The sequence below is a fragment of the Pogoniulus pusillus genome, chromosome 30 (assembly GCF_015220805.1).
Source record: "Pogoniulus pusillus isolate bPogPus1 chromosome 30, bPogPus1.pri, whole genome shotgun sequence".
Taxonomy (NCBI): domain Eukaryota; kingdom Metazoa; phylum Chordata; class Aves; order Piciformes; family Lybiidae; genus Pogoniulus; species Pogoniulus pusillus.
Window position 1 is genome coordinate 8,907,477 of NC_087293.1, and position 20,721 is coordinate 8,928,197.

Sequence of the window (20,721 nt, forward strand, 5' to 3'; positions counted from 1 at the left end):
TACTCCTCAGGATGGAGTTTGGGATCCAGGCTGGGCATTTGCCCAGGCAGTGGTGGAGTTACCATCTCTGGAGGTATTTAAAAAGCACGTGGATGTTGCACTGAGGGATGTGCTTTAGTGGTAGTAGCTTAGCTCTAGTGGTGAGATTGTGAGCTCTGGGCAAGTGATTGGACTTGGTCTCAAAGGTCTCTTCTGACCTCAATAGTGCTATGATTCTCTGATTCTATTATTGATCCCAGCAGGGGACCTGCAGCATCTTCCCAGTGGGACAGGGAGTGGTAGAAGAGGTTGGATTTCAGGGTGAGTTTTGTCTGTTGTGATCCAGGTTTGACTGGGTACAGATGTGAAATAGGTGGTGTCATTGCTGAGCTGCTTTCTAAAGCAGGCACAGCTGAAAGTCCCAGAGAAAGCTGCCTCTGCAAGGACATGGGGCTCGCTTTGCCCCCAGTGCCTCTGCAGCATGCATGGATGCTGCTCTGCATCCCATCAGCTGCTGACCCAGCACCTTCCTCTGCTGGCAGGCCTCACAGCAGGATCAACATGAGGCCAGGGTGCTGCGAGCAGCAGGGAGTGAGTTAAAGCAAACCACAGGGAAGAGAAAACACGTGTTCTCTGCCTGGGACAGAGCTGGGGCTCATCTCCACTGCTTCCAAACGGTACACTGTCTTCCCCTCGGGTCATTTTCCCTTCATGAGCAATCACATCACTGTTTTAAAAACTCATCAGTAACCCAGAAAAGAAACATTTCCTCTTATGGGAAATCCCTCCTTGATTTACGAAGGGATCTGACCAAGAAGGATCCTGTAAAAATCACTTCTGTGCTTCACAGAAATCAAGGAGCAAGCGGTAGGAAGGCACTAGTGCCTGCTAGGCTAGACTGAGCCACAACAGGGCCCCTGCCCTCAACAGGCTACTGGTCCCACCAGAGATGAGCCTGTGCTTGAGCATGGTCCTGCCCTGTTCTAGCAAGTGAAGCTGCAGGGTGCAGTGTCTCTGCATTCCCACGGCGAGAGCCTCTCCTCATCCCTGGTATGCTGTTTGGCCCCAGAACCAGCAGCCTGTGAGATTCTGAGGCTTTCCCATGGCATGAGCAGGCAGCCCAGCTATGGTTGGCACTAGATGTGTTTTGTGGCCTGTGGTGCCAGAGCTGTGCTGGTGAGTGTGCACAGTAGGTCTCATTCAGTGCTTCATAGGATGCTGGGCAGAGCCCTGGCATTCTCCACCTCCAGCTCTCAGTGACTGCTGTCCTGCAGAGTTTGTTGTTTCCCAGCAGAGGAGCAGCTCAGCTCCAGGCCATCCCGGTCGCAGCCAACCCAAGTGTGCCACATGCTCACTGTCATTCTCCTTATCAAATCCAAGCCTGACCCTTTGACTTTTTTACTTGCTTCGGCAGCCAACAGCATCAAACCCAGCCTGAGACACGAGCGATCAAAGCCAAGCTGCCGGCAGACATTCCTCCTCCTCCTCCCTTTGTTGTTCTGGCAGAGGCTTGTTTTGCTTTGTGGTTTCTCCTATGAGCAGAGGGTGCTGCACGCGGTCATGAGAAGCCAGGCTGTGTGGTGGTAGGTGGCAGCGAGGACTGAAGTGTTCAGACCATCGTGTCAGAGGCTCCGGTCCCTGGGATTCAGCTCTGTCATATGTCCAAGTGTTCCTAACCCATTCTCCCTGCAGTTCTTAGCCAAACTGCTGCCCAGGAATGGGCAGGCACGTGTGATGGATGCTGTTTGCAGCAGGTATCTTGACCTCTGCTATGATGTTGCCAAATGGGGAAGGATGCTCCGGGGAGACCATGGGTACCTGGACAGTGTGGTAACTAAAAAAGCAGGCTGGTGCTGGGACTGCTCAGTGGGAGACTCCCTGCCTGGGCTCTTGTTGGGGTGGGCTGATGGAGGGAGACTTTGAAAGCAGGTGGAAGTATGGACATGGGTGTTGGAGGACAGAGTATGCTCTGAGCCACACGTTATGGTGCCAGCCTTGCTGCTGGCAGAGGTGCTCTGTGCAGCATTCTGCAGTACTGGGGACGGAGATGAAAGCAGTGTGCTGAGTCCTACCAGCTGTGTCACAATGCATCCTGCTCGGTGGTGTCAACACCAAACCCCATGAGGTGTTCAGGGTGATTCCAGCAGGCACCCAGGCATGCACATGGGCATTGCAGGCGTGCTAGGGCTGCTGGAGAAGCAGCAAAGCAAACCTCAGGTGTTCCTGGCCAGTATAGCAGAGGCCTTTTGTCTTCAGCTTATCTCAGGCTGGTTTTAATTTGCAACTCCCTGATTGCATGCAACGACCTCTGCTTGAGCCTGCTCCACAGCCAAGTGCCCCTGGAGAACATCATAAATGCCATTGATCTGATGTCACTCATGGGAGAAGTGAGAAGCCAGCATGCAGGAGAGGCGGCATGAAGGAGATGGGGCTCATGCTGGTTTGGCTCAGCTCCCTCCAAAGCCCCTGTTGAGACATATTTTGGTGTGACGTGGTGGGGAGAGGCCTATGTCACTCTGCTGCCACAAAACCACCTTTGAGCAAAAACTCCAGAGCTTGCTGCACGTGGTGCTGGAGGGGCTTGAGTGGCACCAAAACCAATTGTCTTCTCAGCCTGGTACATGGAACTCCCTCTCCATGAGAGTGTAGAGGATGGTGGTTTGTTCCCTCCTAATTTAAGGAGTAAGCAGAGGGCAGTGGTTTCTGTATTACAGTGATCTTCTGTAAGAGCCCAGGGCACTATAATGACAGCACTGGAGGTGTTGCATCTGCTGGCATTCCAGTGGCATCTCCCATGCAGCCAGTCTGCCCTCAGAATGCACCGTGAGACAAGAGCTGCAGCCCCCAGGCAGCACTTGGGCTTGGGATGGTCTCTCACGCAGTGAAATCACCCTCTGACCTGAGCTGGTTTCCCACCAGTAAGTCATGTGGCCAGTGACAGCAGGTGCTGGTAGTCCTGGGGCAAGAACGAGACTCAGAGTTGAGCCAAACATTGGAGAGAGTTGCTGTGAAATGGTTGCTATGCCTTCCCCGGCAGAGCAAAGGCTGTGGACCTGAGCTATACCGGTGGTCTGGTGCCTATACTGAGAGTGCTTGCTGAGCAAGGAGTGAGGGGGACTAGGAGAGGGCACGGATGCTCCACTTGCAAGATGCACGGTCTGGAGGTTAATGCTAGGATGCCCTGGGGCAGCGAGGGAGCTCTGGTCTCCTGCCACAGCCCAGCACATCTCACCGCGGAGGGAGGGGGAAGGCAGGAGCTGTCGTTTTCCGGCGGCTTGCAAGTTTGGAAATTAAAGAGCCTTGTGCCGTAGGTTAAGCTTGGCATCCTGGCGGATTAATCACGCTGGCTGCAGCCAGCACTGAGAGCCCCGGTGACGAGAGCTGTGGTTTATAGATGATGATTCATCGACTCGACTTAGAGCGACCACGTTATTCCAGCAGATTGCAAAATCATAAGAGGAATGTTGTGGTTAGTTTACGGCTTAACTATGCAAATCGTCAGGAAGCCTTCAGAGCCGGAGAATGTAAGGCACAGCGCGCCCGGATGGCTGGGCGCTGAGCAGGGCCCTGGTGCCGGCGATGGGGCTGTCGGGGACCGGCCGCTCGCGGGAGCCGGGGAGCGGGGAGGTGAGTGAGTGCGGGGGGACGAGGCGGCGGAGCTTGGGCTGAGCCTGCGAGCGGCGTGCTTCGGATCTGGGGCCACGCCGCAGGCTGCCAAGGGGGTTGTGGCTGCTTCCACGGTCTCTGTGCCAAGGCAGCAGGCGTCTTAGTGGGACTGGGGAGGGTGAAGGTGGGGAGCTGCTTCGCCCACCTCCTCCTGTTCTCCCGTCCTGCTTTCTGAAGCAGGCAGTGCCTCGGCAGAGGAAGTAAACAGAGTGGGAGGAGCTGCACCTCTTCCTCGCCGGGGCTTTCTTCCAGGCAGCCCCACTGCCGGGCTGTGTAGCGAGTTGCTCGGTTCTCAGCAGGGCCAGTGCCTCAGTGTCCATAACCTACCTGGAAGTCAGTGACTCCCGAAAAGGTGGCCGTCGCCAGAGGTTTAGAGTAGCTGAAATCCCTGTACCATGCCAGTCGGATGGAGCTGGCCAGGCAGGGCGAGTCGTGTCGCTCCGGAGTGTTCTGGGCGCTGGATCGAGCATGCGTGCCCGCCCGTGGGCCCCGGTGAGGAGATGGCCGGCGACACACGCGGTGTTCCCGGGAGGGCTGGCAGCGCTCTGCTCCTCTCCAGCTGCTCCGGGGCCGGTGGGAAACTGGGGTAGAGGTGAGCAGATGTTTGTCGTTACGGAGGAGCTCCGCTGGAGCACAGGGAGCGAGCTGGGAAGGAGGCCGCCGGTCCCCGCGGACTCGGAGCGGGATCGGCCTCTCGCTCACGCGTCCTGGTTGCGATTTTGTCCTGCGGCCTTTTAAAATAAACAGGATGTGTCGGCAACGAAAACAAGCAGCAGCGATGCTGAGGAGGAAGGGCGGTGTGGTGGTTAGGGTGTCCAACCCGGGAGGGAGGGACTGCTCTGCCCTCTGCCGCAGGCAGCTTCCCTGGCCTCGGGCACATCCCTTCACCTTCCTGTGCCAGGTGCGGAGCACGCACCTGCTTCGTCTCCGGGCGGTGGAGTTCCTCGTCCCTAAGTGGGCAGGATGTAGCTTAGAGAGAGGTTGGAGCTTGCTGGGAGCGAAGTATTTTGGTTGCTGGTCTTTGGCGTGTCCGCTAAGGGCTGACCCACCTGCCCGTCCACCTCTAACCCTAACCGGGGCAGCATGAATCAGAGGGAAACATCAGCTGGTAATTGGGGAAGCATTTCCTGGCCAGTCACGCTTTGGGATGGCGTCCCATCCCTTGAATCATACAGAGCTGGTCTATGTCCAGCACTAAGAATATCCTCTCCATGCACTGCGGGGGCAGCAGTGTGCTGGAGGGGGACCGACTGGTCCCTGGGTTCCCAGCTGTGGCTTCCCAGCGCTTGTGTTATGCCATGATCCGTTTCCAGTGCCAAGTGGTCTGAGGTTTAGGGTAGAGTATGTAGATGGATAAGCCACAGCAGCTGCTGTGGTTGGTCCCCGATGGGGTGTCCCACCTCCATTCTCCATCTGCTGTTTGTAGCTGAGCTCATATGTGGCTTTGTTTGAGACCCTAGGATATTCACTCCCCACCAGGGTTCTGGATGCTTCAGTCAGCCTCGCAGTCTCCAACCCAGTATGCTGGGATGTAAGATGGCATTCGTGGGTGTAGCTGTTCCTGGAGGTACTTCCCAGGTTGTTTGGGGGGTGCCCTGCTGCGCAGGAGGGCCCTAACACAGGAGATAATCCATCACCACCTGCTTTCCAGGGTTCAAAACAGCATTTACCTAGGACAGTTCTTCAGATGAAGGTGCAAATACTGCCATGGGTAGAGCTGGGCACAGTTTTCTTCTCTATGGCCTCATGGTCATGATGCTGCTAAAATTAAGCATTTCAGCCAGTGTGCGAGAGGGCAGGCAGATGAGACCCACCCCGGTGTGTGCAGGGTGCTGTTCCCACCTGGCCCTGGCTTCTGCCATGGTGCACCCTGCCATTGCCAGAGCAGGGCAATCACTAGAGGGCATCCTTGGATCGAGATGCTTCTCTGCAGTGGGAGAAACCCTAATATGTCCTACCATGCTGGGCCTGAAACCTTTGGGAAGAGTGGGAAGCAGAGTGGCCGTCAGGGTTTCTCCATCCTTGTCGTGATGGAGCTCAGCAGACTCTTCCCTGGGCTCTTTTCTGAGTCTCCAAGGCCATTTGCACTTTTCTGCCCCTGATTTTGCAGGCTGGTGCAGAGAGCTTTAGCATTGCTGCTATCCCACACTGTTCCTCTGGGGGAGAGCTGCAGTGGTTGCTTGGGATGACAGCCCCCTGGTTTGAGTGAGCGTGGAGACAAGATGAGATGATGTCAAAGCTTTTGGGTAAGCCTGATGCTGGGGTAGGGCTACAGTTGTGGCTGGATTTACAGCTGGAGGAGAGCTGGGTTTGTGCTCTGCTGGGGAATTGGAATCTCCAGGATTCAGGATTTCCCTCCTCCTTCAAAAGCAAATAATCATGACAAGGTAGTAGAAATGTTGCAGAACTCATCTGTGTTCCTCTCTCTTGCCAAAGGGCTTGGCGAAGGGAACGTGGGTGGATAGTGGTGGCCAGGACTAGGACAGAGTCTGCCCTGCTCTCTGTCCAACCCTCACAGGTCACAGCTTTCATCTCATGGGCATTTGTCTAGGCTGAACCCATGCTTGGGAATCTCCACAGCATGACTCAGGGGGTCAGAGAGTTCAGGGCAGCGCTGGGGAAATGTGTGACAGATGTCCCCTTGCTGCTCTGCTGCCAGCCCAGGCTCGCTTACCTCCCGCTCCCAGCAGATCTGCTGGCTGCCCCTCTCTTTCTTTCTGGGTTTGGGGGCTGGCAGGGGCAGTGCCTGGCATGCCACAGGGTGTAATGTTGTCCCTTGGCCAGTCACTACAGGGGATAGCCCGTTCTCCAAACCTTAGATTTATGGGCATTGGAATCCCCCCCCCTCCCACCTTGCATCCCACGGAGCTGTTCCCAGTACCACAGTGGGGGTGTGTATGGATGCATTGCGGTGCACTTGGTGCGTGTGCCAGCGTGGACTTGCCGCAGGGGCTGCCTGAGCTATGCATGCACTGCTGAGCAGGGGGGTCCCAGTGGCACAGCTGCCTCCCCCCATGCAGGAAGGAACTGGAAGTCCCCAGGGTTTTGGTGATGGCAGCTCCCATGCTTGAAGTACTTGTGTTGAACCCAGGCCTGAAAGAATCAGCAGCTTTCCTGTTAAACTGCACCAAAGTCTGTTTTGGCAGCTCCACACTTCTCATTTTAGCAGCAGCTTGTGGGGGCAGAGAGTTTAGCTTGCACCCAGAGCCACCACTGCAGGGACAACTGTACTTGAGGCAGCTTTCCAGTTCCTGTGGGTCAGGAACAGACCAGTCCCACTGGCTTAAGTGACACAGGGATACCTCATCCATGCTTGCTGAACAGCTGCATGCTGACCAGCCCAGGCTAGCTGGGATCATACTTTCTGCCGATAAATCCACTTCAAGGCAATTTCCCCTGCTGTTACATCACCAAACCCTTTCACCCCTTCCTGAGGGGTGGTGGAAGCCCTGCAGCTTGGGCAGGGGCTGGGTGAGCCTGGGTGGGTTTCCTGGAGTGAGCAGCCTTGCAATAACCAGGAGCAGGACGGCTCAATAAATCACTTCCGTCTCTAATTTCTGCTTCTTTGTGAAATGCCTCTGGTTCGCTGGTGGCCAAAGGGAAGGGAGGTCAGGGGAACCAGGCCTCCCCTGCATCCTCCTTGCTGCAGCTGTTGAAACAAAATCCAGAACTTTATAATCGCTGTGACCCTCCCTTGGGTATGGCAATGCCTTTGGTCCAAACAACGTCAGCGACACTGGGGTGGGTGGGTGCACGGTTCCCAACAAGGATGCCAGGTGGTTTGGAGTGAGCAGGGAGTGAGACATCTTCTGGTTTTGGTGATACGGAGCCATAAACTTTCCTCATGGGCCATGTCAGATGCCTGGGAAAAAGATTCCAGTGTTGGTATTGCTGAGCCTTGGGACATCTCTGGTGTTTCCACCTCCTTTGTGCTCCAGCAAAATGCATCCCACCAGCTGTAAACGGTGACCGATGCCTGCAGGGAACAGGGGATTGTTCTCACCTCCCTGCCGTGTCCTGTGTCAGGTCTCTGCACACTGCCTTCCGACGCTGGGAAGCCACAGTGGCTGTCCTGCTGCCTGGAACAGGAGACGGAGCATGGCTGCCGTGCCTGTTCCCAGACTACCTCTAATGTCTCTGGGAAGCTTTCAACCTCTGTGGCCTCTGTGAGCACCCTGCATGCACCCTCTGTCTGCAGTGCTCTTTCCCCTTGGCTGCTCACCCCCCAGCATTGTTTCGCTGCGCTTGTTTAGGTTGGCCCAGGTGCTGCAATGTATCCGCCTCAGTGCTCAGGGCTTGATGTGTTTTATGTCCCTTGTTTTGCAGCAGCAGCAAATGCCCCGGAGCAGCCAAGAAGAGAAAGATGAAAAGGAGAAAGAAAAGGAGAAGGAGGGAGAGAAGGAAGAAGACAAGCAGGAAACAGAAAATGACAAGGAAGAACTGACAAAGTAAGGACAGCCCTCTCTCTCTAGCTCACTTCTAACTCCGGCAGGGGCTGGTCATTGGGTGATGGGACTCGGTGATGGGATGTGGCAGTGCAGTGGCACGCAGTGGTGGGAAATGGTGTGTTCCAGGGCTGCCTGACCTCATCCGGGGACCATGTGCACCCACCTCATCTCCTCTGCAGGGAAGGAAAGACAGAGCCTACTTTTTTCTCTTTGTTTCTTTTCCCTGCTGCTCCCAAATAGGGAAAACAACTCTAGTATAAACCAAATCAATCTACAAAGTCTCTCTGATCCTCCAGCTTGTTTTGTTGTTGTGGGAGCCTCTGGGAGGCAGAGGAGCAATCCAGGCGCAGCCGAGCGCAGCACTTCACCTTTAACATTATTGATGTTCAACATGAGTGCTCCTGGATGAAGGGCTGCAGCCATCCCTGCCTCCCTCACACCGAACGGGGAGCGTCGGAGCCGTGGCGGGGAGAGGTTGGCACGCAGACCGCTAGCTATCTGTAATGGGCTTAATACTGGGTTTAAAAGAACATCTGGCTTCATTATATCTGGGCTGCAAAGACATTTACCAGCAGGTCCCTTTCATGAAGATAAATGAGGAGGAGGCAGGGATGAATTTGAATGGTCTGATATTAAACCTGTCTCCATCAGGTCTCTGTGTGCACTTGGTGGTGGAGCTGCAGCCAGCTGCAGAAAGAAAAAACCCACCACAAATCACCCCACCACTGATCCAGCTCACTCCCAGCCCAGAAAAGAGCCTGCGTGTGCAAAAAGAAATGCAGACCTGCCCCCACTAAAGAGCAACAGAAAAAAACCCCAAACCCATCCTCAAGCATGTGCAGGGAAATAATTGTTTGACCTAAAAATACATCAACATTTCTTCTCTTCCCTTGCTGTTTCTGCAGGGACAAGAACGATGACACCTCTGGGGAAGACAACGATGAGAAAGAGGCTGTCACCTCCAAAGGTCGCAAAACAGCCAACAGCCAGGGCAGGCGCAAGGGCCGCATCACCCGCTCCATGGCCAATGAAGCCAACAATGAGGAGGCGGCCACCCCGCAGCAGAGCGCCGAGCTGGGTGGGTAGAAGTGCCCATGTGGATGGGGGGGACCTTGGCAGGGCTTTTAGCATGTCCAAAACTGCTCAGAGAGGAGGGTTTTCTTTCAGGAACAATTCGTTTTGAAGGACAGTAGTGAGGGTTCTGTGTCCCATGATCAGGTGGAACCTTTAAGGGTTGGACTTGATGATCTGTGAGGTCTCTTCCAACCCTGATGATGATGATGATGATGATACTGATACTTTTTCTGTTGTTTTTTGTTGTTGTTTTGTGGGGGTTTTTTTGGTTGATGTGGTTTGTTTTTTTAACCATAATTTGTTTATTTTAAGGAGTAAAAATGCCTCAGCTCAGCTTCCCTGTGCTATTAGATCTTAGAATGAATCAGAGCACCTTTGAGTATTACTGTGTAGTTACAGCTACCTGAAAGGAGGTTGTAGCCAGGTGGGGGTTTGGTCTCTTCTGCCAGGCACTCAGTGACAGAACAAGAGGACACAGCATCAAACTGCGCCAGGGCAGGTTTAGGCTGGATGTTGGGAAGAAGTTCCTTACAGAAAGAGAGATTGGCCTTGGAATGGGCTGCCCAGGGAGGTGGTGGAGTCACCATCCCTGGAGGTGTTTAAAAGGAGACTGAGGCACTTGGTGCCATGGTTTAGTTAATTAGAAGGTGTTGGGTGATAAGTTGGACTCGATGATCTTGAAGGTCTTTTCCAGCCTGGTTAATTCTCTGATTCCTTAGCACAAATAGTTGATCTGTTAAGTTTTTTTGTAGAAATTACCAGTCAACATTCCCAAGCCTGGTTGCAAAACTTACTATTTGATTGGTTTCCAACTGGCTGCTTGAGATCTGGTTTCTAAGGAAATGGAAGCTGTAGGAGGCTAGGTTATTTTCCATCCCTATTCTCTCCTCCAAGGTTATCAGGAACAAGATTTCCAGCTGTATGTGTCACCCAGTCCAGTGGAAGTATTTGCAAGCCTGGGCTGTGCTGGCCAAGCGTTAGTGAGTTTGATGGCCTCAGAGGGAAAGTGTTGCAAAAGACAAAAAGGGAAGCTGTCATTTTCAGCAGCGTATTGGCTGGGTTCATGCAGGCCTCATGCACCTCCTGCCACCCGGAGATGTGCTTTCCTCTGTGGTAACTCAGGTTTTGAGGGTACTCAAGCTCTGCACAAGGAGCCTGCTCTGCCAGTTATAGAATTCATGGAATTGTTTCAGCTGGAAAAGACTTCTGAGGTCATCAAGTCCAACCAACCATTGACATAACACCACCATGGACATTTAACCATGTTCTGAAGCTCTCCTGCCCTTTCTGTTTTCCAATTCACCTGAAGCCCAAGCAGCTGCAGCCTGTGAGGTCTTTGACCCCCTAGCCTTGGGAATTTGGCCTGTCCCTTCCTCATCTCCACAGCGGAAGGACAGTGCTGAGCAGGCAGTGCTCAGGATCCTTCACTGGCTGCAGCTATGCTCTGCACCTGAGTTACTCTTGTTTTGCTCCAGAATTGCCTTTTCTCCTGCTGGTCCCCAGTGCCACAGCTAATCTCCCCCATCAGTAGCCAGGCACTGTGGTCAGGTTTTTCATCATGAGTGAGTAGAGTGGCTTCAGAGCAAGGTGGAGGAGGCCAAGTGTGTTACCCGTAACGTGGCACCCAGGGATTGTGCCAGCAAGTGGCAGTTGACTGAAGCCATGCTACCATGCCTGTCTCAGGCTAGATGGGATTCACAGCAGCATCCTCAGCCCCACATTGGGTGCATTTGCTTCTGATGTCTGCAGCACCAGTGGTGGTCATCCTGAGAAACTGCTCATGCATTGCCTCTAAGAAGTAAATGATTTGGCTGATTTTTCCTGTATCTTCTATCAGGTACAAGATTATTACTGTGCACCCAGGTCTACAGACAGGTAGAAATAAAAGCAGGGTTACTCCTCTTGGTTTCCATGCTCTGCAGTTTCTTGCCTGTTCTGTTCCATGTGCTATAAATCACCCGGAGGTGTTTCGCCTCCCTGTTCCTCTGCTGACAACTGGCTGAAGCCTTGATTGCGAGCGGTCTGTTGTCATACAGGCAATATAAATAGTTCCCAGCACAAGGCAGCCCTGCTCTCCCTCTTGAACTTGTTAAACAGTGCTGCAGAGCAGCAGCAGATAACTTGGAGGGGATTCTGGTGTTTTTCATCCCAGCATCTCAGAGCCCTTGATAGACTTCACCGTGAACATGGAGAAAAGGCTTTAGACCATGTTAAATGGGGAAAAGGAAATGGGTCGATCCCAGCGACATATCTGAGTAATTGGTTTCACTTTATGTCTCCAATAGTGCTTTAATTTCAGTTGGCTAAGAAAGTTACTGCATTTTAAATACCAATTGAACATTAGAAAACAACACCAAACCCTATTGTGGTTTAACTGCAGCATGCCGGAGCTCCCTGTAGGCATCTGTTTCATAACTGCACAACCTCAGTAAATACCATTAATCAGCCCAAACGGGCCGTGCCTTTGACATTTCTGTGCCGTACAATACCAGTCCCCCTCCAGCCGAGCAGAGGGCCTTGCTCAGCGTGCCGGGGACGCTCGCTTTGACGTAAACGAGCGTGGTGGCCCCAGCCCTGCCCGCAGCCGGGGGGAGCAGCGAGGTATTGATTTCCCTCCTCCTTGGCTGATGCCACAGGCATGGGGGGACCCAGTGTTTCTTGGGGAGGCAGTGACCTGCACTGACTTCCAGGAGGTGACACCTGCAGTCGTGCTCAGCTATCTCTGGAGATTGCTCTGCCCGGTGCTGTGGGTGTCAGAGCCTGCGTTGTCCTCCCACGGGTCTCAGCTCCTTGTAGAGCTTCTTGGAAGATGCTTCCTTCTCCTTTTGCCCATATCCTTTCTCCTGAACCTATCAGCCTGTTTTCCATTTGAAAAGGACACTGTCAAAACATCTCTCATCACTGTTGAAATAATGCTTTGCCTGTTGTTTAGAGTAATAACCCCTTGGCAGCCTGAGCCGGAAATCTGTTTCCTTGCCGAGTTGTTTTTTTGCCTCTGACTCACACCCTGGTTTGTTATTGTAGGGTTTGCTCTAGTGCCAGGCTGCCAGCAGGACTGTTGCATAGTGAAGGCTTTCTGCAGGACCTTGGTGTCCCTGGCACTGTGCCTGGGGTGGGGGAGAGGGGGGAGCATCAGGTGCTGATACCTCTCTTCTGATCTTCTGGTGGGCATGTCCCCCTGCCATGGGCACTGCTCCAGGAGAGCCCCTGACATTGCTGGGGCTCTGAGATGTCCCAGAGCCTGGTGATGGCACTGAGGGAGCCCGCGGTCAAGCGTGTCCAAATCCCTTGATGGTGCAGTCAGCCAAAGTCACCACTGAGGTGATGCTGTTGCTCCATCTCTGCTGACAGTCCCACCCTGTGTCTGCCACCTCCAAAGCACACAGCCAAAGTCAGCTCCATCTTAGGTACCTGTTGTTGGCGGGCCAGAGTGTGTGGCACCAAATCAGCAAGAAATTTGCTGCCACCCTCATGCCATCTGGCTTCGCTTCCAGTTCCAAAGTAGAGGTTTTGCATCACCAAGGCACATCCTTGGGTGAGGAGATGCTGTGCATAGGTTAGCATGGCATGGAAAAGCCTTGAGAGCCCACACCACAACAGCCTGCCCTGCAGAAGCACTTTTGCACTGCATGGCATTTTGTTGTGTCACTGGGGAAGAGGCTACAGAAGGGGGTTTGTGTGGTGGGGCATCTTCTCTGATCTTGCTGGGCTTGCTAGATCCCACTCACAGCTGACTGCTCTCCTTTCTTTCCTTCTTTCCAGCATCTCTAGAGATGAATGAAAGCTCTCGCTGGACCGAAGAGGAGATGGAGACAGCTAAAAAAGGTGAGCTGCTCATTTTCTTTCTTCTGTGGCACTGCTGGAGCTAACCCAGCAATTGGAAGAGAATGGACAACATCTAACCACTGGAGTCGGTGCAGGGTGGTGAGCCCTGAGTCATGGGGGGCAGATTCTACCTATTCCACTGCTGGTTTGTGCCCAGTGAGACTCGAAGCAGGCAATGACAATGGGGGTGCATGCTTGGCCCCTCTAGCCCTGGGAGCTGTGCCAGCACCAGGGACATTTGGAGCCCGCACGTGTCCCCGAGGCAGGAGCTGGCTGTAGGAAATGGGGAAGGTGCTTTGCCTGTTGCATTTTGCAGCTTTTGGTGCCTGTAGCAGGAGGCGTAGCTTCACCCTGCTCTCGGGAGGTTCGCACTAGCGGTGCAATCTGTTCCAAGCACGCCAAGAGCATCTGCCTGCGTTTGCAGCTCTGAGATTCAGAGAGAGGCTGGTGAACCCCAGCACTCTGCAGCCACGTGTTGGGGAGCTGGCCAGAGCCAGGGCTGCGGGCAGCACGGGGTGACTTTACATCCTGGAGCTGATTCAGAGCCTTTGCTGAGACCGTTTTTAAAAAGTGCTGAGTGTAGCACAGCCTCCTTGCCACTTCCCCTCCTCGTGCCGCTCCTGCAACAGTTCTAACAGAATCATTTTGCTTGGAAAAGGCCTCTAAAAGCATCAAATCCAACCGCTGACCTAACACCATGGCCATTAAACCATGTCCTAAAGTACTAAGTCTACAGTTTTTGAAGACATCCAGAGATGGTGACTCCACCACCTCCCTGGGCAGCGTGTTCCAATGTCTGAACCCAAACCTCCCATGGCACAACTTGGGGCCATTTTCTCTTGTTCTATCACTTGATACTAGGGAAAAGAGACCAATACCCACCTCACTGCAACCTCCTTTTAGGGAGTTGTAGAGAGTGAGGAGGCCTTCCCTCACCCTCCTATTTTCCAGACTAAACAACCCCAGTTTCTTCAGCCACTCCTCATAAGATTTGTCTCCCAGGCTCATTCCCTGTGCCTCTGGACACAAAAAGGGAAACTCTCGTACCGCTTTAGTTCTTTTGCTAAAGTCACGTCCTGTCAGTGGGCTGTGGAGCTCACATCCCCCAGCCCGTGTGTCCCCCTCCTCGCCTTGCTGCCGGCTGCCCTGGGCTGGTGAGGATTGAAAATGGGAAATTAAAATGGAAATGAGCGCCGTTCGGGGATGGCAAACGCAGACAGGCGTGGCAGTGGGTTCGACTCTGCTCGCAAAATGCACCTGCTGCTAGGATGGTGATTACATGTTCTGGAGCACTGGCTGCCCAGGTGCCGATGGGAGCTGTGGACTTGGATTACTTTGCCTGTGAATATCCCAAAGTGCTTGGCTCACTTGCCTTTAAGCCGTTCCAACCCTCTTTGCAGCCCGGTGCCAATTCTCTGCGTTGCAGAGTGGGGCTCTCTATAGAGGCAAAACTTAATAGATAGACTTTAATCAAGCAAACTGGCCCAGAGCCAGGTAATGGGGTGAGCAGGTGCTGAGCAGGGGAGGGTTGTTGGAGGGATCTTTTCTGAGCGCCGCTTTGTTTTGGAGATTGCATCTGGTTGTTAAAAAGTGCCTCTTGCTGGTTTATGCTGGATGCTGGAGGTGTGCTTGAGGAGTCTTAAAACCAGCTGCCAAAGCCTGCCTGGAGGAAGGATGAAGCGTGGGAGCACGTAGCATTGTTCCAGCCCGGGGGCCAGGATGAGGCAGGGAGATTTGCTGGTGTAAAGCCTGATTGCTGATGTTTTCTCCTCCATTACAACCTGGGAAACTGAGACTGCTACACCAGACTTCTATAGAGAAGCCAAATTCCCCTTTGCCAGGAAGCAGTGGCTTTAATGCTTCAAACTGGCTCTGTTTGGCATTTCCAGAGACCCGCATGGTGGGGATTTCCAACTCACAGAGACTCTGAAACTCCGGAGGTGACCTCAGAGGCTGGCAGAGGCAGCAGCAGAGCCCATTGCCAGCACAGCTGAGCAGGGATGGAAAAGGTGGTGGGCACCTGGCTCAAGGTGGGCTTGGAGACATGAGTGCCATCCTCCTCACTGCAAGGACTCAGCTGACCCAGGCACATTTTTCCCCAGTACTGGTACCAGTCTGTGCCAACAGCTGGCTAGTTTGGGGAGTTAAACAGGCTAGATGTGAGTCCTACAAAAAGTGACGTCCCAGGGTGCTTGGGCAGATGGGGACGGTGACTTCCCGGCACCTGCCAGCTGGGAGATCAGCCTGGCCTTGCCATCCACTCCTGGTCTTATGTGCGTATGTGTGCTCAGAGAGGTGAGAGAAAAAAACCCTAGGACAGTGAGATGCCAAAGTCATCTGCTCTGCTCTGGAGTTTTAGATCTGCACAGTTTCCAAGTGGGAGAATGCAGGACTGTGCCTGCTGGGAAAGACAATAAAGGGGAGTAGCATGTTATTAAAGTTAACTAGGGGAACGAAAACCTAGCGAGAGGAAGGTTCTTGCTTAATGACACTTTTATTGTGCAATAAACCTTGATTCACTAGTCTGTCACAGTGTGCAAGGATTGGTATAATGACGGGGGAAGGCGTTCTTCTGATACTGCCTCCTTGCACTGTGGCTGTGATCCTGGAAACAAGAGGGTTTGGTTAATAGGAGTTGCTGGAGGATTTCCTCCCTTCCTTTCCCTAGCCCTGAGCGGGCAGCACCCGCTGCTGTGCCTGGCTCTGCCGCAGAGCAAGGCGAGGAGACTTTCGCAGCTGAATGGGGCTGCTCCTTAAAAGGCAATGTTTAGGCAGCTCCTGCCTTTGGGGGTCCTGCTGGCAGAAGCTCATGCAGACAGGAGTTAAAGGTAGGCTGGAAGGGAGTTTTCAAGCAGCAGGTGAGCACTGACTTGGAGCAGCTATGTAGGTTTGTTGTCCCATCAGCCCAGCTGTTGAGTTTCACCACCAGCATCGATGTCACAGAGCAGCCATGATAGTGCTGGAACTGAACTCAGTGAACTGGAAGGTTTTGGCACCTTTGTTAGGCTTTAAAGTATGGTATCTGTTCTCAGCCCAGCTCTGGGTTTTCCCCAGGGTGTCTAGGAAGTGGTTTCATTCTTTGAAAAGAGGTGGTGTGGAAATGACAAGTTCTTGCTCACCCAAGGTGTTCTTGTGCCTCACCAAGGCTCTTTGCTCCTCTTGCTCAGGACAGCCTTTACACTTCTCAGACTGAGGAAGAGGAGAGGACATGGAATGGAATTGGCATGGTGAGGCAGAGGAGGGTTGGGCATGAATGTAAAAAGCTGATGATAGAGGGTTAAATAATCCATGAAGACGCCTGAACAGCTCATTTTTGATAGATGTAAAATGCTTGGATACAGAAGGTAGTCCTTAGAGGGCTGATTTTCAGTTCTGCCAACAACCAACTCGGAAAGAAAGATGAGTTTGGGACTGATCTGAACCATCTTTCTCCCAGTCCCATTCTGTTCACAAAACTAAAATGAAATGGAAAGTTTGGGGAAAAAGTACTGATTTCTTCAAACTAACACACAGCCAGGGCCACTGACATGAAAGCTTATAGCAGGAGCCAGCCACCTCCCAGCCTTTTGAACACAGCTGCCTTCCAGCAGGCTGTCTTGCTGTGCAGGATCCTTCGGGATCTGGAATGGGTGTGTAAACACACGAGTGTGTTCTTCTCCAACCCTAGTTAGGTTTGTGCTGTGATTTCTAAGGAGCCAATGGCTGAAAAGTGGGGAGAGGTATGTGTGGGTTGTTCTTTTTCTCCATTGCTTGCTGACGGGGTAGCAAGAACTTTTACAAGGGGCTGGCTGCAGCATGGATGATACTGGGACACCTTCCTCCTATTGTCTCTCCTGTGCTCATGCTGGAGCCTTCCCATCTCCACTTGGAGATACTTAACTGCTGTAAATCCTGCTGATGGTAGGAAACGTGCTGGAGAAGCTGGTTTGCAACAAGTGCTAGATGCTGTGTGTTGTCCCTCTTGCTGACTCTGGGGTGGAATCTGGCTTAGGATCCCCCACCCAGGTGCCATCCATCCAATCTGGTTGCAAGGAGAGCTCATAGCTGAACCTGCTTGTCCCCAGTGTCTGCCCCTGCAGCCGGAACACTGCCACCTACATGCTCCATGCAAGCCATGTGCTTGCCAGGAGGTATGAAACAGCATGGCGGAAATCAGTGGGATGGTGCAGACTGGGTGCCATGAGGGCAAGGCTGTGTCTGAGGCATTAATTTGCCACACTTGTCCTGGAAGAGGTGGTGGTTAGCTGTGATTTCATGCCTGCCATCCTAGGCTGACTGAGGTGTTATCCCCAGCATTGTGCTTGTAGTGGTGCTGCCCACTGTGCCCCCCAGAGCTGTGCTCTCTGCCACTGCTGGCTGAACGTTTCTTGAGCGTGTAGGAGCAAACTGCAAGGATTTGCCTAGTGAGTGTCAGTGAATGAAACACAAAAGGCCTGTCAAGGGGAACTGCTGGGTAATTACTATAATTTACAGCCTACATTTTAATTTTGAGCGTTATTTTTTCAACAATAAGGGAGCAGGAATAATACTCAAACCAGGTGAAAGGGGAGAGATGGGCCCACTGGGAGCAGCTGCTGCATGTGCACTTGTCTTGCCCTGGAGACTTGAGTGTCCTTGGCTGGACCAAGAAGGAGAGCACCTCTGAGGGAGCAGCTGTCCTGGGAGAACACTCCCCTAGTCCCCTCCAGGGATCGAAGGATGGGGACGCAGCACAAAAGGAGGGTTGTGCTAAGAGGGAAAGAACCAGGCAGCTCCGTGGTCAGGGCATGAGGCCCAATATATTTGCAACAGGTTGATGCAGAGCTCCAGCACCTGGCTCCTCTGAAAGGGAGAGCTGGTTGCTGAGGGTCCCCAGCCAGGACTCGTAGAGCAGAGAGATAGTGCTAGAGCTGAGCTGGCTGGGGTTTGCAGCTCTGTACCCACACCCCATTTGGTGGTACTCCCTCCCTTTAAGAAGATGGCATGATGGGTGCAAAAGCTACTGGGGAGATTTACTACAAGCTGCTTTATAGCCAAAGGCCACATCAAAAACATGCTTGTGTTCTGCCAACAAAGATTCCTCCTCAGGAGTGTGGCAGGGCTGGACCTGGCATTGCCTTCTTAAGGAAAGGGTGAACATCACCCACTGCCACAGTGAGAGCTCACTTTTAGCAATGCCCCTGGTGCCTGCAGGGATGTGGGCTTGTCTGCCACACACCATCCCCACTGCTGCAGGAGCCTGGCCTGTGCCTGGCTCTGCCACCCACTGGCTCCACAGCCCTGGAGAAGTTACTCACCTTCCCTGTGTCTCAGTCCTCCCGCGCACTGCAAACCGCCCCAGGGTCGGTGGGGGAAAGCATCACTGCCGCACGCTAATTCAGCTCTGAGATGCTCACCGTGCATTCAGGGTGCCTTGGGTAGTGTTGCTGACTCCATAGTGCTGCTCCTTGCCCTGCTCCTGGCTGTGTGGTAGCCAGAACTGCCTCCATCCCTGCTCTCAAGAGCATATAGGTGCAAGAGAGGTTGGAAGCTCTACACTGGATGTAGAGGAATGCTATCACTTCGGTTTTCCCCTGTAACCTTGATCTGTTAATCCACGTGAGCTCTCGTTAAGGGACTGTTGGGGCGGCTCTGGTAAAAACCCACAGTTGCCAAGAGCTGAGGGGGTGTGAGCTGACAGCCCTCACCCACCGTGATGCCCCTCTGGGTTTCTCCTCTGCGCTCCTGTGTTCTCAGACTCCTCTTCCATCCAGCTCCTTGCCGGTACCGGAGCAGAGCCTCCCATTGTGAAACCTCTCCCCGTCCCTCCTCCACCGGGGCAGCCGCCTCAGGGCCAAGAGTGCCAGGGTGCCATAGCATCCTGCCGGTGCGACAGTGGGCTCGTCGGAACGCACCTCCCCAAAGAAAAGCGCCTTTGATTCACTTGAGAGCAGAGGAAACTATTAGCCAAGCTTTGTTTTCCTGGATCCCTCCCCCTGCCGCTGACATTCAGACGAGAGCGAGGGAGACAGAAAGTGAGAGAGGGAGGGCGGGAGCGGGTGCCAAGCGGCCGCACCCCTTGTCAGCTTGGGTCAGCGCCACGTTCGTTATTAATGCTCTGTCTAGAGGTCACATTCAGATGCAACGAGCCCCGGGTCAGCCAGAGGAACAGATTAGAGCTCGCTCGCTGCTCCGCCACATACCGACGGCACCGGCTCCTCGTCCCCGGGCTGGCAGGACTGAGCTGCGTCTCTCGTTCGGCTGCTCCTTCCCTGCGCCTTTCTCTTGGCTTTTTTCCCCCCTCCTTTTTAATTATTTCTATTTCTTGGCAACGTCGGGCATCTCCTGAAACTGCACAGCCTCCCCGTAGCCCTGAGCTGCTGAGCGAGGAGGTGAGGTAGGGGAGAAAATAAGTGGAGGAGCTTCCATCCACCTTAACAACTGCGGCTGAAGCCAGCTGGAAAGCTTCGGCAGGCGAGCCGGAGGAGCGCAGAGGACGCCGTTCGCTCGCCAGCCCCGGAGGGAAAAGCGCTGGGGCCGGAGCATGTGTTCCCACCAACTTCTGGCATCAGTGTCAGGAGTCGCCTGCCTGTGACCTGGTTTCTAGCCTTGGTGCCCGCTTCCTCGCCGCTCTCGGCCGCCCATGGCTCTGAAATCCTCTCGCCCCCAGGATTTAAGGAACCGGCTTTGCTTTCTTCTCTGTCTCCGACTGCTGCGAGGGAGCGAAAGCAAAATGCGTGGGGAGGGTGTGAGTGGAGCACTCGCGGCGCTTCGCAGCGGGCTGCCGTGCCCGGGGGGGCTCTGAAGAAGTGCCCCAGCGCCCGCATCCTTCCCAGCTTGCCCGCTGCACGCTCCGGGCACACTCCTGCCTGACAGAGCTGGACCTGGAGCACGTAAGTCAGTGCTGGGTCCAAAGGATGGGGTTAGCCGTTGGGTTGTGTGTAGCCGTGTGCGGGCAGACCCTGTGCTCGGAGCCCCCGCCCCAAAGCAGGACACAGGCTCTGCTCGGAGCTGAGGGCTTCGGGATCACAGTTTTAGTTGCTCTGTAGAACCAAGGGCCGTGTGATGCCAGGGCGTGTGGGGGGAGCCACAGGCGTTGGGGGCTGCCACGCTGACAGAGCTCGTTGAGCTAGGGTGGCAGGCGAGCCGAGGGCTTACCCCGAGGTCCCAGAGTGTCTGCTGGTCCCTGCCCGAGCGCGCAGTAAAGGCGGCGTGGGGAAGCAGGTGTTGCTGTTTGCTCCGGTTTCGATGTACAGAGCAGAGCGCCTGAGCTCCCTGTGGGGTCCCAGGGGCTGCAGGCAGCTTCCTCCTCGTGAGCCCAGCACGGACACAGCTACTTGCCCGGCCAGCTGCAGGCTTCTCTGGCAGCGTGCCCACCTCCCGGTCCTGCGGTGGGCAGGGGAAAGGGCAGCCAGCAGCTGGCATCGCCTGCAGCTGGCATCGGTCAGGCCATGTTGGGCACCAATCGTGCTAGCATTGCTGGTGCCCCCAGGCCCCAGGGTCAACCATACCAGGTCCTGCTGGATGGCACAGCGTCTCACCCACCAGAGCACAGGAGCTCATGCCACGCCACTGTTTGCATTTCGGGGCTTTGCCCTGGGGCACAGCAAATGGCTCTAGCCTCAGCTGTCGCTCTTAGTGCAGGGCCACCAGCGCGGTGACGAGCACAGGGGGCCGAGCTGCTTGTTTGCGTTGGATGGCGGCAATGGGTTGTGACACAGGGGACTGTCCTGTTTTCCCCTGCAGCTTTCAGTGCTGCCTGGCTCGCTGT

General features: G+C 54.2%; 1 protein-coding gene across 15 annotated transcripts in view; it reads left to right on the top strand.

Moving 5' to 3' along the window:
• The window catches only part of NCOR2 (nuclear receptor corepressor 2), a 264,994-nt gene that overhangs the window by 189,407 nt on the left and 54,866 nt on the right, over window positions 1-20,721 (top strand). For 13 of the 15 annotated variants that reach the window (XM_064168685.1, XM_064168698.1, XM_064168690.1 and 10 more), the window contains 3 exons: window positions 7,968-8,093; window positions 8,999-9,171; window positions 12,930-12,992. In XM_064168685.1, the coding sequence (XP_064024755.1) occupies window positions 7,968-8,093; window positions 8,999-9,171; window positions 12,930-12,992 (362 nt within the window). The remainder of the gene's footprint in view (window positions 1-7,967; window positions 8,094-8,998; window positions 9,172-12,929; window positions 12,993-20,721) is intronic. The other 2 variants (XM_064168689.1, XM_064168695.1) reach the window with 1 other exon arrangement.